The following is a 16,041-nucleotide window of genomic DNA, read 5'->3' as shown; positions in this document are numbered from 1 at the left end:
TAATAAATTTTAGTTTTATTATTGTAATTTTTAAAAGTGTATTATTTGTAATTTTACTATTTTAATCATACTTTTATAATATTATTTGATTTAAAATGAAATTAAACATTTTTTAGTGAAGCTTGAAATTTACATTAATTTTATAAAAATTAACCAAGCAGGTTGTTGATTTCTAGTTTTTAGTTTTTGTTTCTAATTTTTTATTTTTATTTCTAATTTTTGACAATGATATCAAATGACCCCTTACTTATTTAGTGAATTGGTTCACCTCACTTAAAGGTTAGTAGGCCAAGTTCAACTAACACTATATAGTAGGTGCCCTTTTTAATATTTTTAATTAGTATTATTTTATAATTTGTTACTTAGTCACTCTCTTCCTCATGAAACATTCATGTATTATTCTTGTTGAGAATTCTATTTTCACATTTGTCCACTCTATAAAAATGTAGCGGAGGATGGGTGCTTGATATAAATGGTTGGATTCAAATTTAAATAGATTTAAACTTGTTTGTTGAATTGGTGTTCACTCGTGTTATCAGGCTCACTCACTCTACAAACATTTCCTAATTTCTAACCTAATGCTTAGCCGAAAGGAATAGAATAAACTGAGAATAAAAAAGAAATTATATGACAAAAATATACCCACTTCCATGACATCCCATTCTTGCATATCAAATAACCTCCAAATAATTCAAGCTAGGGAGCAAAGAAGAGAACAAGTTTGAGATAAAAACAGTGTAAATTATATATTATATATCTATATATATTTCAAAAAACATAAATCTAAATCTAAATTTCAAAATTTATACTCAAAACTATTGCTTAAAAGGTGTTGTAAAATGATCATCTGGTGCACCTAGTGGAAGCCTCATGTCATACATGAAATGGACTTTTAAAAAAAAATATAACAAAGCTTTAACCATGGATGGTTGGAAAAATTTTAGTCACATTTATTCTATGCTTTGAACAACACATTTTCTTTTTACATATAAAATTTTATATACAATTGTGTATAATTCAGAAAATGAGAAGAATTGTCACAAAAAAAAAGAAGCAAAAGTCAACCACAAAATTTTATCACGCGGTACTAAAATTTTTAGCAACAGTTTCCTATATTTTGGAATATAACATTTTTTAACTTGTAAAAATTCATATATGTTGGCCCATGTAGCAACACAAAAGGGGTGGATTGGATTTAATAAAATCGAATATATTTGATACAAAATTTAAAGTAAATTAAACCAATCAAGCAATTTACACAAACATAAAAGCAAATTAAAGAGAGAGAGAGAGAGAGAGAGAGAGAGAGAGAGAGAGAGAGAGAGAGAGAGAGAGAGAGAGAGAGAGAGATTTACAAACTTTTTTTATAGTGGTTCGGTAAAGATTCATATCATAGTAATCTGACAAATTTTATGCTGGCTGTCAGCTATCTAACGTAACCCTCCACTGTAAAAGTTTGTTTTTATAGTGGTTTGGCAATCAACCTATGTCTACTCTCTCAAGGCAATTCACCTTTAGGTTTCACCAACTCCTCTTGCTTTAACAACAATGAGGACACCAATACACCCCTTGTTTTATGAAGATTAAGGAAACCAATTACAATCCTTATTTTAATGTAGACAAGTCAACCAAAACAATGCAACTTACAAAAAGAATTCCTTACAAGGAAGAATTTACATTTCAAGGCTCAAGACAAACTTTCAATGAAAAATTAAAATTAAAGCTCAATAATTTTTCTTTTAAAGATGAGCAAATGGAAAGTACAATGAGAGATTAAGAAAGATTATGAGTAAAAACACTTAAATATTCAATTTAGGTTTGTTTTCTGACGTTCTTAGGGTTTTAGAGGACATATATATGTAGAATGGTTGAAAACTAGTTATGTTTTGCCGGCTGGAGTCTTTTTGGCTTTCAGATCGATTAATCGCTTACAAGTAATTAGAAACAAAAAAGAAGACCATTACAGACAAAACTTATCGCCCATTGGTACAAGGTCAAGTTTAATCTATTTTTTGATCTCCTTTATTTAGTTTTGGTCTATTACTACTATACTTTATGTTTTTTTTTCTTCATGATTTTACAATATAAAGTACGTTACAAATGAGAGAATAACAATACAAATGAATCAAATAAAATCTTCAAATTCTTCTTTCAATTTCTTCAAATTCTTCTACTTTAAAGTCATTAGTTCGTAATAATTTGTTATTATTAAAATAAGGTTAATGAAACTTTAGGATTGACAATATACAATTATATATAATACCTAAAAAAATCATGTGAATATAGAATTTCACGACAAATTCTCAACCTAATTGGACAATTATTTAAAAATCAATTAATATTTGAACATATTATAATTGTTCAATTACTTCAAAAGCTATTATTTATACAAATAGATTACGAAAAATATTGAATCCGAGAGCTTGAAACTCAAAATATAAGATTATAATTATGTAAATTTACACAAAATAGGATATAAAATTATATTAAATTTTATTTAAGTTCACACGAATTCTAACATAAATTTCAAAACATTCATACTTCTGACCACTAAGTCTTACTCATGCCTCTCCAAATTTAAAAATTTTGTGCATTTATAAATTTTACTGACTAATAAAGGATAGTGGACTTTGTGGGGGGGAAAAAAAAAACCAAGTTCTAATTTTTTTTTTAAATAAATAAATAAATAACAAAAACAAAACGTCGTCGTACCTCCTTTCCCGGTCGCTGGTCGGTCTTTTCAGGTTCCTACCTCCTAGATCCTTGGCCATTACAAACTCGCCAACACGAGCCGCCTCTCTCGCCCTCTCTCTGGCCGCAGCAATGGCGTCGCTTCGACTTCCTCTCCTCCTCTCATTGCTTCTTCATTCCATTCTACTGATGGAACACCGAGTTCGATGCGATGGTAAGGCATTCTTTCATCGTCATATATCCTCCGTATTTTTTTCTTTGCTTTTGTTTCCCCATTGTTGTGTACTTTTTATCCTTCTTTAATTATTGCGATTTGGCTGCGTTAATCTGTCATGTTGTAGTTCTAGAAAGTTGCATACCATACGCTCCTTGATATATTACCATTGGAGTTGGAGACCCTTTTGTTGTTGGTGCTGCATTTGCTAATTTTGGAGGAGGATCTTGTTCATTGCCCCCTCCTACCACTTCCAAAAAAAAAAAATCCAAAAAACGAAAAGAAAAAGAAAAAGAAGGAAAACATTTCGTTTAACAACCCAATTTAGAGTAGATCTGAATTCTAATCCTTATGCTGCAGATTGGGTATATCATTTACATATTGATCCATCTTTTTGCTCCTATAAATGGGTGTTGTCTGTAGTAACCATATCTGCTGGCTTCATTGATGAATTGATGTTTGGAGCAGATGCGATTCACTGAATTCTACTAGTGAAACCTAGTTTATTGAGCTCACTGCTCAGTAGCTGGCTAGATCTGGTGTTGAAAGTATGGATCTCATTTTCCTTTAACATCCGAGATGTAGTCATCAATTTTTTTTTTAATTGTTTTAGACAAAGTACCATAGGGTGAATTACTTATGGTCATATTGTTACTTGCTAAACCCAAACTCACTCCAACATTCCATACCCATTTTACTTTGTATTTGTGAAATGAAATTAATTTCACCTTCTAACAACTTGGGTCTCTAATTCAATTTAAAACCACACTTTCCCTTTGTCTTGCATTGCCAATTTGTTGGTCAGACTAAGAGTTCAAGTGGATTTTCCACAATTAGATCTGTTACCGGTTTCTTCATAGTACACTGGGAGTCATAGGCCGATTATTTACTTTGCAGGTACTTCTTCATTTGAATGTTCAAAGTGTTTTCTTGCTTTTGAAAACAAACCTTGCATTGATTTGACATTCGAAAGGAGTTTTCTTGCTTTTGGTGAATCCAAGAGCAAGAAAAGGACCTAAAAAATAAAACTACAATGCCAAGTCTTTCAAGAGCAGGAAAAGTACTTAAAAGACCCAAATGAATTGATTTAATATTTGTATGGGAGAAGTTAAAAGAAGAAAGCTGTGATCCCTCACTAATGAGCATTGAGCCATGGACGTTCTCATTCCTCAAATTGTCATTGGTTTATGTATGCAAATTTTGTTAGTGACATTGCATCTGTTGTGTTCCTTGTCATTTTTGTTACATTTTTTTATCCGAGACTACCGAAATGTCCTCCAACCAATTTTCTTGTCCTTAGCCAGGAAATTCTTTTAAAAGTTGTGTTGGCAGTTATTCAGTTAGGTTGGTGCATTAAAATGACACAGGTGGTACCAAATGGTGTTGCATATTTTGGTTAACCCATTGCATCCTAGTTGCCCCATGTTACCAAAGACATTAATCCACATGATAAATCTCAAGTATCTGATTGTTGAAAATACTACTCACAAATTATTGGTGAACTCTATTTTCAAGCAACCAAGCCAATTCCATATGATCAGAAACCGATGACACTTCATGACAAGAAAATTGTTTTCTCTGCATTTTGACAGTTTTGGCATGTCTCAACAAATATAGTTTATATTTATTCATGAATTAAGCTGCAGTAGGGTGGCGATTTTCCAATCCTGTCTGACGAAGCCAAAAACTAAAAGACGCTTCAAAAACATACAAATAATCAGAACCTTGATTTGAAAATTTTCACCCATTTGGTTTACTCAACCTAGCCTCAATGCAGCCTAATGTGATGTTGATAGTCTGGTTGAGGTTCATCCCTAAATCAGCCTAAACCAGTAAATCTGGATCAACTAACCAATCAAGGAAATTTTTCCTAAACCTAGAAACAGTTTGGAGCCAATCAATGCACAATCTAACCTAATCCCTTGGGAAAAATGTCATCGCTATAAGAATATACACAGTGGGAAAGTACATCAACCAGGAATAGTTTAAAATTGTGGATAAGCCTTGGGAAAAACACCATCACTAATGGAATATACACAGTGGGTGGGAAACTATGTCAACCAGACAAGTTTAAATTTGAGGGCAAAACTTGGCCCAATGTTAAGAACTTAAGGACTTCGGTGTGGGTGCTCTATCCAGACCTTGAGTTGACAATGTCAAATAACAAAGATAGTCTAACAGCTCAAATGCAGAAGGCTGTCTACTTCACATTGCCTTCCCAATGAACCTTGTCAGTTAGGTGTTCTTTCTTTCTTTCTTTGGGCATAGTTTAAATTTGAATTCGTCTAGTTTACACTCATAAATCAATTCATTTTATTGTGTGTCCCTTGTAAAACAAAGTGAAATTTAAGGTGTCAAATTCAAGCCCAACTTGAACCATTGCCCCTCAGCACTGCTGCAAGAGTTTTTGGATCATTCAGAAGATATCCTCATAAATTTGGGCTTATTAAGATCAAGTACAGTAGGTTTTGAGCTTAGCCTAAAAGTTGCCAATTATGTCTTAGAAAAATATGCTTAGAGGACATTGGTGATTGTTTTGGGTATTCACCTGCGAAGGTCTTAAGATTCTCCAACTTCCTTTATTTTTAGCATCCGTTTGACCAGTATCTAGAGAGCCAGATGGTTTTATTTTTTAATGGGTGAAAGCTATCTTCTTGCCTGTTTGACTACAGAACCCATCAGATTGCCAAGTCGAAGGGGAAGGGAAAAAAAATAAGGGAAGGCAGTAGAATTATCTCTGAATTTGAGATATATTCTCTGGAAACATTCTGAGGAGTGACACTAGAGGTTTGTCTGGCAAATTTCTAGCACCTCTTTTTTTTTTTTTTGTCCTTTTTATATTCCTCTCGTCCCACCTGCATAAGTATTTTTCTTTCTTTTCCTTTTTCTCTTGGTATAAGTTCGTACAAAAAGTTTCCAAGTCATGCAGTAATAACAATAAGTTCCAAATTACAGTATGCTTCCTTGTCAAGAATGTTTAATATGTTTGTATTGGAACCAACCCTCTTTTTCCAATAAATTTCTGCTTTGTTTCTGTGGCCTTGTCTTTTTTTACGGGGGCAAAGTTACCTTTTTCCCCTGCACCATGAAGTTCTAATTTATTTGTCCACATTGTGGATGTACATACTGTTGCAAACCAATAAAATCCCTTCTGGCCTATTTCTCTTTTTTTTTCTTTTATGTGAGTTATGGCTTCCCTTCAAGTTAAAATTAGGATGGCTGTAAGACCAGCTATGCTATATGAATCAGAATGTTAGGCAACTAAGAAACAACAAATCAAAAAGTAGAAGTTGCCAAGACGAGAATGCTAAGATGGACGAGAAATATAATGTTAAAATATAAATTTAAAGGAATGAACGTATTCGTGGTAAGTTAGATGACTCTTGTAGAAGATAAGTGTGTGGTGGCTTATATGGTTTTTTGGGCATGTGCAACGAGGCCAAATGCTGCACCAATGAGGAGTGAACTAGTTACTGTAAGGGACAGTAAAAAGGAAAGGAGTATTCCTGAAATAAATTGGAATGAGATAGTATTTAATAGCTCTGAATTTGTTAATTGGCAGAAAAGGAAATTGCCTATGATCGTGTAAATTGTCAGAAAGAATTCGTGTAACTGATCTCACCTAGTGGGACTTAAGGCTTGGTTTGTTATTGTTATGTGAGTTAGGGCTTATAGCATCTTTCTAATATTAATACCTTCATCTTTACTGTCGTACTGCAGATGAGGAGGAAAAACTTCTTCAAGGCATTAATGCCTACCGTGCATCCTTGAACTTGACAGCCCTAGCAAAGAATGACAATGCAGAGTGCCTTGCCAGTAAAATGGCCGATGAGTTCAAGAATCAAGCCTGTACGAACACCACGGGCGCCAACACAGTACCTGGGACAGAACCTCTGTTTGCCAACTATCCAAGCCTCTTAGACAAATGCCATTTGAATGTGAACAACACTAGGGATGGGGCTGTATTGCCAGCTTGTGTTCCTAACCTGGATCCAAGTCTTGTCCTATCGAACTTCACCCAGTCTCAGTATTCTCAGTATCTCAACGACACTCAGTTTATAGGATTGGGGATTGGCTCTGATGGCAACTGGATTGTTGTTGTTTTGACAAAAAACACATCCGGGGGAAGCTTTGTAACTGAAACTGCAGATAACTCTGCTTCCAAGTTTGGGTTCATCCACCATTCACTGTTTTTGTTGATAGGTTCTTTGTTCTTGTGAACTGAAATGAGTGATGGTCTTTTCTTGACAATTCTTGTTTTCTGTATGTTAGTAATCGAAGGCCACATTAATATACATTTAAAGGTCATGATTTTCTTTGTTCGGATGAAAACTTGAGACGGTGTAATTACCAAATACAACTTGATGAAATAATGATCTTTTTCTTGTATTTTTATTCATGTTGATGGTAGTGATGAGTTTTTGGGATGTTTTTATCTATAGAATATACACATGTTAACACTTCATTAGTTCTTCATAATTTTAAAATCAGAATCAAACCCATGAATTCAACCTTTTTTTTTTTTTTGAAAATTTATTTGGGCTCCATTTAGGTAAATATTTTTCTTTTTGAGAAAAAAAACTTTTTTTCATTATGTTTTCTTTCTGCATTAAATACTATTAACTTTGAAAAATCTGTTTTAATATGATTTAAAATTATAAAAATGATGATAATAATTACAAGCAAAACTAAATTTTTGTTCAAGAATTCACGATACCTTTTTGCCTTTTTTACCCCCAAAAAATATTTTCCATGAATGAAATTTTTGTGTTAATAATTTAGAATAGAAGTATTTATTGCATGGAGTAGCAGGAAAAGTACTTGGAGTGAGTACATGTAGAAAGTTCATATATATTCTTTCTTCGGTCATTGATAAACAATTTGTTGACTATAACTTATGAAACTAGTTGCATAGGGAACATGTCGTGAATATTTATTAATCGTTTTCTATTTTCTCTTGTTTGAGACAAGTTGTGAATATAGATTACTGACAATACTTCCTAAATTTTTTGAATATGACACTCCACGTCTTGAATTTTTGAGAACTATTAAAAAGTTCTTCTAAGTTTTAAATTTATTGACAAATGAACCTTCTAGTAGTAAACTATTAGTCAACTCTTAAGTATTTATAAAGAGATGAATTTTATCCTTATTAGTATGATAATTTTATCCTTTTTATTCAATCGTTATAAGATAACTTAAAAAAATAACATTAATTTAAGTTGAAAAAAATTATACAATTAAGTAAAATGTATTTTGAAAACTGATCCTATTAGTGAATTGGACACTTAGTTTTTAGATTGGCCTATTTAACTGCCTCAATTGATTCAAGTCAACCAGTTGAGAAAAAAAATGACAATATAATTAAATTATTATTTTAAAAATAACATATATAAATAAAAATAAATAAATAAAACTAATAAATTGGGAAAAAATATTTAGATAATTATATTATTCCAAAATATTGGTTATATACAATTTTCATGCAAATTAAATGACCAAATATATCTTAAAAAATAAAATATAGTTTAAAAATCAATTTGGATCAATCGATTGGTTGGATTGTAGATCACGTTTTAGGTTTAGTTGAATCTCATATTTAATAACATAACAACTTGGATAAAATTAGGAAAAATGAGTGAATTGATTTGATAAAAGGTTAACCACTAAATATAAATTTGAGTATTTTTTTTATTCATTTAGCATTTATATTTTGAATAAAGAAGAACTAACATTCAAATTTATCATTTTAAGTATGAAGTGTTGTGTAAAACCCCCAAATATGCATAACAGAATATATATTTGTATGTAAAGAATCAAACACACAATGCAGCACTTTAATGGTGAATACACAGAACAATCCACAACCACGACAAGTAAATGAAAGTAAGAACAATCACAATGACATAAGGAATTACATGGTTCGGCAATGACTACATCCACAAGAGCAAATGGCAAGGATTCACTATCTTCTTGTGTAAATTATAAGAGTAATACAAGAACCCTCTCAATTCTCACAATTAACATCAATCAACCCCACAAATACATCCAATAACACATATAAATAGGGTTCCCAGAGGTTTTCCCTCCAATCCTCAATCATACTAATGTTTCCCATTCAAAATTTGAAATATGCACTGGGTGTCCCGAACCAAACCGTCGACGGTTTTAGATAGAATGTATTTTGTCTAAAATCCTGCTCTAAACCATCGACGGTTAAAGCCTTACCGTCGACAGTTTCCCCTGCTAGTGCTTGATTCCTTTCATGCTTTCCTTTTGTGTATGCTATCAACTCAGCATGTGAGCCATAATTCACAACAATATCCACCTTGGCAAACATACGCCCCTAAGGAGAAAACTAAAAAAATGAACCCGCTACTCCACCTTGAACTTGGGACATTAGGTTAGGATTGTCTCTCGTCTAGCAACTAGAGACAAACACCAAGTCCAAGCAACACCGCTTGAACTTGTCGATGGTAGCTTCGACTTCTACCATCAACCTTGATTCAGTTGTAGATGCAACAACCTGAGACTGCGCCCTAGGTTTCTAACAAGGCCTCCCCATAATAGTAAGCACAAAAACTGATTGTAGATGCAACAACCTGAGACTGCGCCCTAGGCTTCTAACAGGGCCTCCCTATAATAGTAAGCACAAAAGCTGATGTAAGCCTTCTATCACCAAAACCCCCTACATAGTATTTGAAAAAAACTCACAACTGACGGTCTACTCCGTTGCCTGCTAAAACACCCCACTAGACCATCATGGGGGACCTTTGACATATCCCGGATATCACAGTCTGTCCTTGGGTACCGAGCGATAGACATTTGATATTGATTCTCTATAGAATCCCCCTGAGACAACAAACAAAGTCTCCCCGTGGTTTCGTCCACAAAGCCACCTTGAGATAACATTAATCTCCCTACAACTCTACCGATGCAAATCTTCAAACCAAGACCCTTCTTGGTCATACCTAACACATTCATGTCAAAACCTTTCGACAAAGTTCCTAACTGATCAGCCTTAGTCAAAGCCTTCCTAGCCAATAACATGTCATTCACACACAACATATACATCACCCTGTTGTATCTTATCACCCTCTTCCACTTATCACCCTCTTCCCACTCTCTTCCTTCTTGGAAGCTTCACCAACTCCTACACCAAATACATATACAATGACTTCATCTCCTCCACTATAGCACTTATCCATCTATTTTTCCCTTTTCCGTGCACTGCAACTTGAAAAATAGCAGGAACCTTGCTGTTGGTATTAATGAATGTATAAAACATCAGAATGCTAAATTTATACTTGAGTGGTGGTCTGATAGTGTACATGGGCCCACCGTGATTCTACTGGTCTCCCGAGCTGAAACTCCATGTAATATTAACAATGTCATCTCTGCCCTGAGTCTGTTGCTCCACCTGCATCACATGCCCATTTATACTATGATTTTGTTGACCTGAGATAGAACTCCTCGCATTTCTTCCTTGAGTATCTAACTCCACCTAAATAACATGATTGATGCTACCGTATTTTTTCGGCATTTGTTTCTTTTCCTTTACCTGAGTACGTTGCCCCATGACTTTATCATCAAAAGTCATGTCCTCGATCACCCTGCTTGCACCCACCTTTCTTATACCCTAAAAGGATGTCCTGTATGGACATAACACTAAGTCTAGATCCTACATCCCTATAATAGTGTACCGGTGGACATCCACTCACACCCGAGTAGTTTATCGCAAAACTTGCCCATAATTCCCCTGTAACTCTCCCATCTAGCAATACCTTTGGCGATCAGTCAGATGAGAAACACGTCATACTCACTGACTTCACCAAGAAGTACCTTGCAAGCCCTGCATATAACCTCCCCTGCTCACAAAACTCCTTGAACGAAACTAGCGTACTCAGTCCCAATGTCTGACTTGAGGATCTCTCTTCGAGTCTGGTTCTCCACCTGAAGCACAAGTTAAACTTGGGAAGCACATCAAGCTTGTGTCATATGAGATAAACCAAGACCTTTTGTGATAAACCCATGAAAAATATATGTTTGCCCCGTGATGCTATCCTCACCGGTCCTCAAACATCTGAATTCGTGTAGTCACCCATATGCCATAACTGCATATGCCACAGAATATTTGACTCAGATTCTACAACTGGAAGTCCTGCCTTTGCCCCTCTCTAGTACTCTCTCTCTCTCTCTCTCTCTCTCTCTCTCTCTCTCTCTCTCTCTCTCTCTCTCTCTCTCTCTCTCTCTCTCTCCTCATTTTCTTGGCAAATACTCGGCCGATCGAAAAACGAAAAATACCGTTGAGGTTCCATTCTCCTCCATTGTCAATTTCACCAAAGTGGATTTTTCGTAGGAGCGTCGTAGGCACCACTCTTGGGGTAAGGTAAACTCACACTCTCTCCTCAATTTCTCTCAAATATTTAGCCCAACTGACAATCTGAAACCACCACGTGGTTCTAGGAGCGTTTCTCTACAAGTCTAGCAAAGCGGATTTTTGAATTGGGTTTTCTAGGCACCAATCTAAGGTTAGGGTAAGATTTAGGAAATTAAGAAAATTGGTTACTTTTGGGAGTTTAATTTCTTATTTGGAGTTTATGGACTTAGGAAATGTTAAAATAGTATTTTATTTGGGGTTGATTTGATTGAACTAGGGTTATTGAATTAGGGTTAGGGTGAGCGTCGCAGGCATCATTTTGGGGTCCCTACTGGCGTAGTTTCTGGAAACTAGGTAAGGGGAATAGATTAAGCTAGTAATTTTGTGAATTTAGTGGTTAAAATGGAAATATAATATGTGTAAGTATATGTTTATTATGTGAATTTTAGAAAAGCCAACCGTTTGAACTGTAATTTTGAGCTTAGGGCTGTGTTATTAGTTATTATTTATAAAAATGGAATAATGAAAGTAATGAATTTTCAGGATAATTGTGGAGATAATGAAATGTGTATTTTTAGTAATGTGAATGATGAATGTGGGTTGGCGTACTTTTAGTAAATGTATAAATATGTGTATTATTCTAAATTGTGTGGCATGAGTAAAAAGAATATATTGCGATGAATTATGATATATATATGCATTGAGAATATTTATTGTGTGTGATTTTTAAATCAGAATTGAATGTAAATGTTAAATTGCAAGTTATGGTTTGAGAACTTCGGTGGATTATGGTTTTGTGTTATGCATATTACTGTTGCGCGTGATTTCTAAAGAGATAGTGCACTCACACGTCTCGTGGAGAGTGTGGAGACGGGATGGTCGATTGTGCTGTGTAAGGTAGAGTTCCCCCTAGAGTCCGGACCAGTGTGGGAAAGCCAATCTGACTTATATACTGAAGATGTTGTTTTTTTTATTTAACTCTGGTGGGCCGACCAGGGTTAAGTCCAGCCTTCAGGCTGCACAACCCATCATGGGAGGAAGCATGATAGTGTGTTATCCATCTGGTAGTGAGTTCTAAATGCATAATTGTTAATTTAACCAATGAATAAAATGAAAACAGAATATAGGAATACAAACGGGAATACAGAGAAAGTGAATGTGAATTTGAATGTGGAAGTGAGATTTATGTGATGTGAAATACTGAGAAGTGTGAAAACTGAGAACTTGAAAAGATGAATAATACAGAGATAATAGACACAGATCAAAGTAATAAATGTATTATATATTGTAATATTATATGTATTTGGGGCGAAGTATACTCTTCGCCCAAGGGCTTGCTGAGAAAGGCGAGTGTCTTGATTAATATCAGATGTAACCATACTGGGCTACATAACATATTAGGGCAGAAGGAAGCTACTAGCATGGGCGAGTATTCTTCTATATTCTCGGGAACTTCTGCTTGTAAACATTTGTGTGAATGTGTATGAATACGAGATAAACTATCCACCTGAGGGCTTACCGAGTAAGGTAAGTGTCTTGATATGCTTCAGTTGTAGCCATGGGTTGCACAAGGTATCAAAGTAGAGGGGTGCTACTTGTATGGGCGGGTAATCACCCCAATCCTTGGGAACTCTCGTTAGTAAAATATGCTGTATGTGTGTGAGTAGGGATAGAAAATGATTTCATAATTGTGAATTAATTTGTAAATGATGATTATATTTTGTATACTTAACGTCATGATGGCCACACACTGGTATTAATCTATTCCGTCTTACTGAGATGTGTCTCACCCGATATGAACTTCATCTTTTTTTAGAACCTCCGTGTGATCGAGCTTAGCAAGCTCGGGGTTGGGTTTGTTGGCATAATATTTTTGTGAGAGGGTACATATTTTGGTCGTATTTTTGGTTTATGTTTTTAGTTTTCTAAGACATATATATAATATTGGATATTGGGAAATACTATTTTGAGATGTTTATATAGAACTCTGCTATATTATTGAGGATGTTTATTTATTTTTCCACTGTGTGATTGAGGTTACGGTATCAGGCATAGATGATTGGATCACATCACACCTCGGGCTCCACTTGGCGGGTTCGAGGCATGACAATTATCCTGTAGTGCATAAATATTTCCCGTTACCTTTTATCCTTTCGTCACCATCAAATCGCCTTCACACACTTTCATTTCCTCACCTTCAGACTTGTAACTATATTCATTACAATCTAAAGTGTCTAATGAAATTACATTCTTCCTTAGACCCAGTACATGCCTTACATCACATACGGTTCTCACAAAACCATTATACATTTTGATTTTGACATTTACAATACCATTTTTTTTTTTGTATGAAATGTCATTTCCCATCAAAACACAACCAATATTAAGTGACTTGTAGGTGTTGAACCATTTTCTATTTGCTGTCATGTGATAAGAGCATCTAGTATCTAGGAACCAAGAATCATTCGTGAGGTACTTTGAACCCGATGAAATACATAGTATATCACCATTATTGCTATCTGAGTCTCCTTCCACTACATTTACAGATTTTGACGGACCCTGCTGATTTTGAGCATTCCATTTCTTCCACTTTGGACATTCTGGTCTTATGTGCCTAATTTTACCACACCTAAAACACCTCACGTCCTTCCTCTTCCCGAATTGCAACCGAGATCCACCCCAAGACTCACGTCTTCCACGTTCTTGGTTACTCTTCACCACAAGTCCTTCAACATGTGAAACTTCATCGCTGGCCATTTTTCTTCGATGAAAACCAAGCAATGCGCTTGTCACCTCTTCCAAATTCAGGCTTTCTTTACCCCATATAAGAGTGGTAACCAAGTTCCTATAAGTGTGAGACGCAGGTAGGGAATTTAATAGCATCAACACCTTGTCTTCCTCCTCAAACTTAACATCAGCGCACATCAAATCACTCACAATTTGATTGAATACGTTAATATTTTGGTTCAAATCTGAACCCTCCACCATCTTAAACCAATACAGCCTTTGCTTAAGATAGAGTTTGTTCGATGAAGACTTAGACATATACTGACTTTCCAGTTTACGCCAATCTGCTATCGGAGAATCCTCATCCATGACGTGATATAACACGTCATCAGCCAAACACAATTGGATGGTTGATACAACCTTTGCCTCCAATTCATTCCAAGTCGCTTCATTCATGCCTTCCGATTGAATTTCGTATAATGCCTTCGCCATGCCTTGTTGCACCAAGAGATCCTTCACCCTTCTCTAACACAAACTAAAATTTTTGGTTCCGTTAAACTTGACAACGTCAAATTTCGCAAACGAAGATCTAGAGGCCATTACAACAATGTTCTGATACCAATTTGTTGTGTAAAACCCCCAAATACGGACATCATAATATATATTTGTATGTAAAGAATCAAACACACAATGCAGTACTTTAATGGTTAATACACAGAATAATCCACAACCACAACAAGTAAATGAAAGTAAGAACAATCACAATGATACAAGGAATTATGTGGTTCGGCAATGCTTACATTCACGGGAGTAAACATGAAAGATTCACTATCTTCTTTTGTAAATTATAAGAGCAATACAAGAACCCTCTCAATTCTCACAATCAACATCAATGAACCCCACAAATACATCCAATAATACATATAAATAGAGTTCCTGAAAGTTTTTCCTCCAAACCCCAACCATACTAGCATTCCCCATTCAAAATTTGAAATCTACGCTATTTGTCCCGAGCCAAATCGTCGATGGTTTCAGATAGAATGTATTTTGTTTGAATTCCTACTCCAAACCATCGACGGTAAGAGCCTTACCGTTGATGGTTTCTCCTGCTACTGTTTGATCCCCTTCATGTTTTCCCTTTGTGTATGTTATCCACTCAATATGTGAACCACAATTCACAACATGAAGTATAAATTTTTTAAATTTAAGTTTATATTTTTTTAACACTACATTTGATATGCTACTTGAATTTAAAATATTGAATTATGTTTTATGATGTGTTTAGTCATTAAATTTTTTTAAAAATTACATCTAACAAACATTTTGTAGCTTTACAATTACTAAAATTTTTTATAGTTTATTAGTATTTTTTTGATAATTTTTAAAAATGTAGAGGGTAGGATGTTATAATAGAAAAAAAAAAAAGGGTATTGTTGCATTTTACCTAACTATTTATACACAATTTCTTGTAAAAAAATAATTATCAAATAATTAAATGTTGCCTAATATTGACTAATGGAACATAATTAAGTAAGTTTGACGCTCTTTCTAATTTGAAAGATATATAATGAAGATTCTTTTTGTGTGTATACAATATCTTTTATGGAAAGAATAAAACATTTTGCTTAATAAGTTAGCAATTATGTTAGGAATAAATTGCTTTTGACAAATGTTAATAATTATAGGTTTATTTTGATTCCATTAAATTTTTAAAAAATTATTTTTAAAAATCTTTACTTTTGTTATTAGATAACATTTAAAAATTTTAATATTAATGAATTACAGTAAATAATTTTTTCATAAATAATCCCAACTCAACAACTCTCCATCACTTGTCTTCTCAATACTTTTCTACTATAAAATTAATTCAAATTATTAGTTCATAATTAATACTTTTCTATTATAAAATTAATCCAAATTATTAGTTCATACTTTTTTTAGTATTTGTTTATATTTACATCTACTAAATGTATAAAATTAATTTTAATTTATATTGTTCAAAAATATAAAAATATATATACCGTGTTAC

General features: G+C 34.1%; 1 protein-coding gene across 1 annotated transcript; it reads left to right on the top strand.

Moving 5' to 3' along the window:
* Positions 1-2,708: 2,708 nt before the first annotated feature.
* On the top strand, positions 2,709-7,294 carry LOC131150195 (uncharacterized GPI-anchored protein At5g19250-like). Its single transcript, XM_058100787.1, has 2 exons — positions 2,709-2,905; positions 6,626-7,294. Exons 1-2 carry the CDS (start codon positions 2,824-2,826, stop codon positions 7,123-7,125), a joined length of 582 nt encoding a protein of 193 aa, XP_057956770.1. The 5' UTR covers positions 2,709-2,823; the 3' UTR covers positions 7,126-7,294.
* The last annotated feature ends 8,747 nt before the right edge of the window (positions 7,295-16,041 follow it).

Source organism: Malania oleifera, chromosome 3 (genome assembly GCF_029873635.1).
Source record: "Malania oleifera isolate guangnan ecotype guangnan chromosome 3, ASM2987363v1, whole genome shotgun sequence".
Taxonomy (NCBI): domain Eukaryota; kingdom Viridiplantae; phylum Streptophyta; class Magnoliopsida; order Santalales; family Ximeniaceae; genus Malania; species Malania oleifera.
The sequence above is the reverse complement of the archived record's forward strand: the minus strand, read 5'-3'. Positions and strand labels throughout refer to the sequence as shown.

Bases quoted from the DNA above. Each gene is read 5' to 3' on its own strand.
- LOC131150195 (XM_058100787.1), top strand. From the start codon at position 2,824: ATGGCGTCGCTTCGACTTCCTCTCCTCCTCTCATTGCTTCTTCATTCC. The intron at 2,906-6,625 runs GTAAGGCATTCT...GTCGTACTGCAG, and splicing joins ACACCGAGTTCGATGCGATG to ATGAGGAGGAAAAACTTCTT.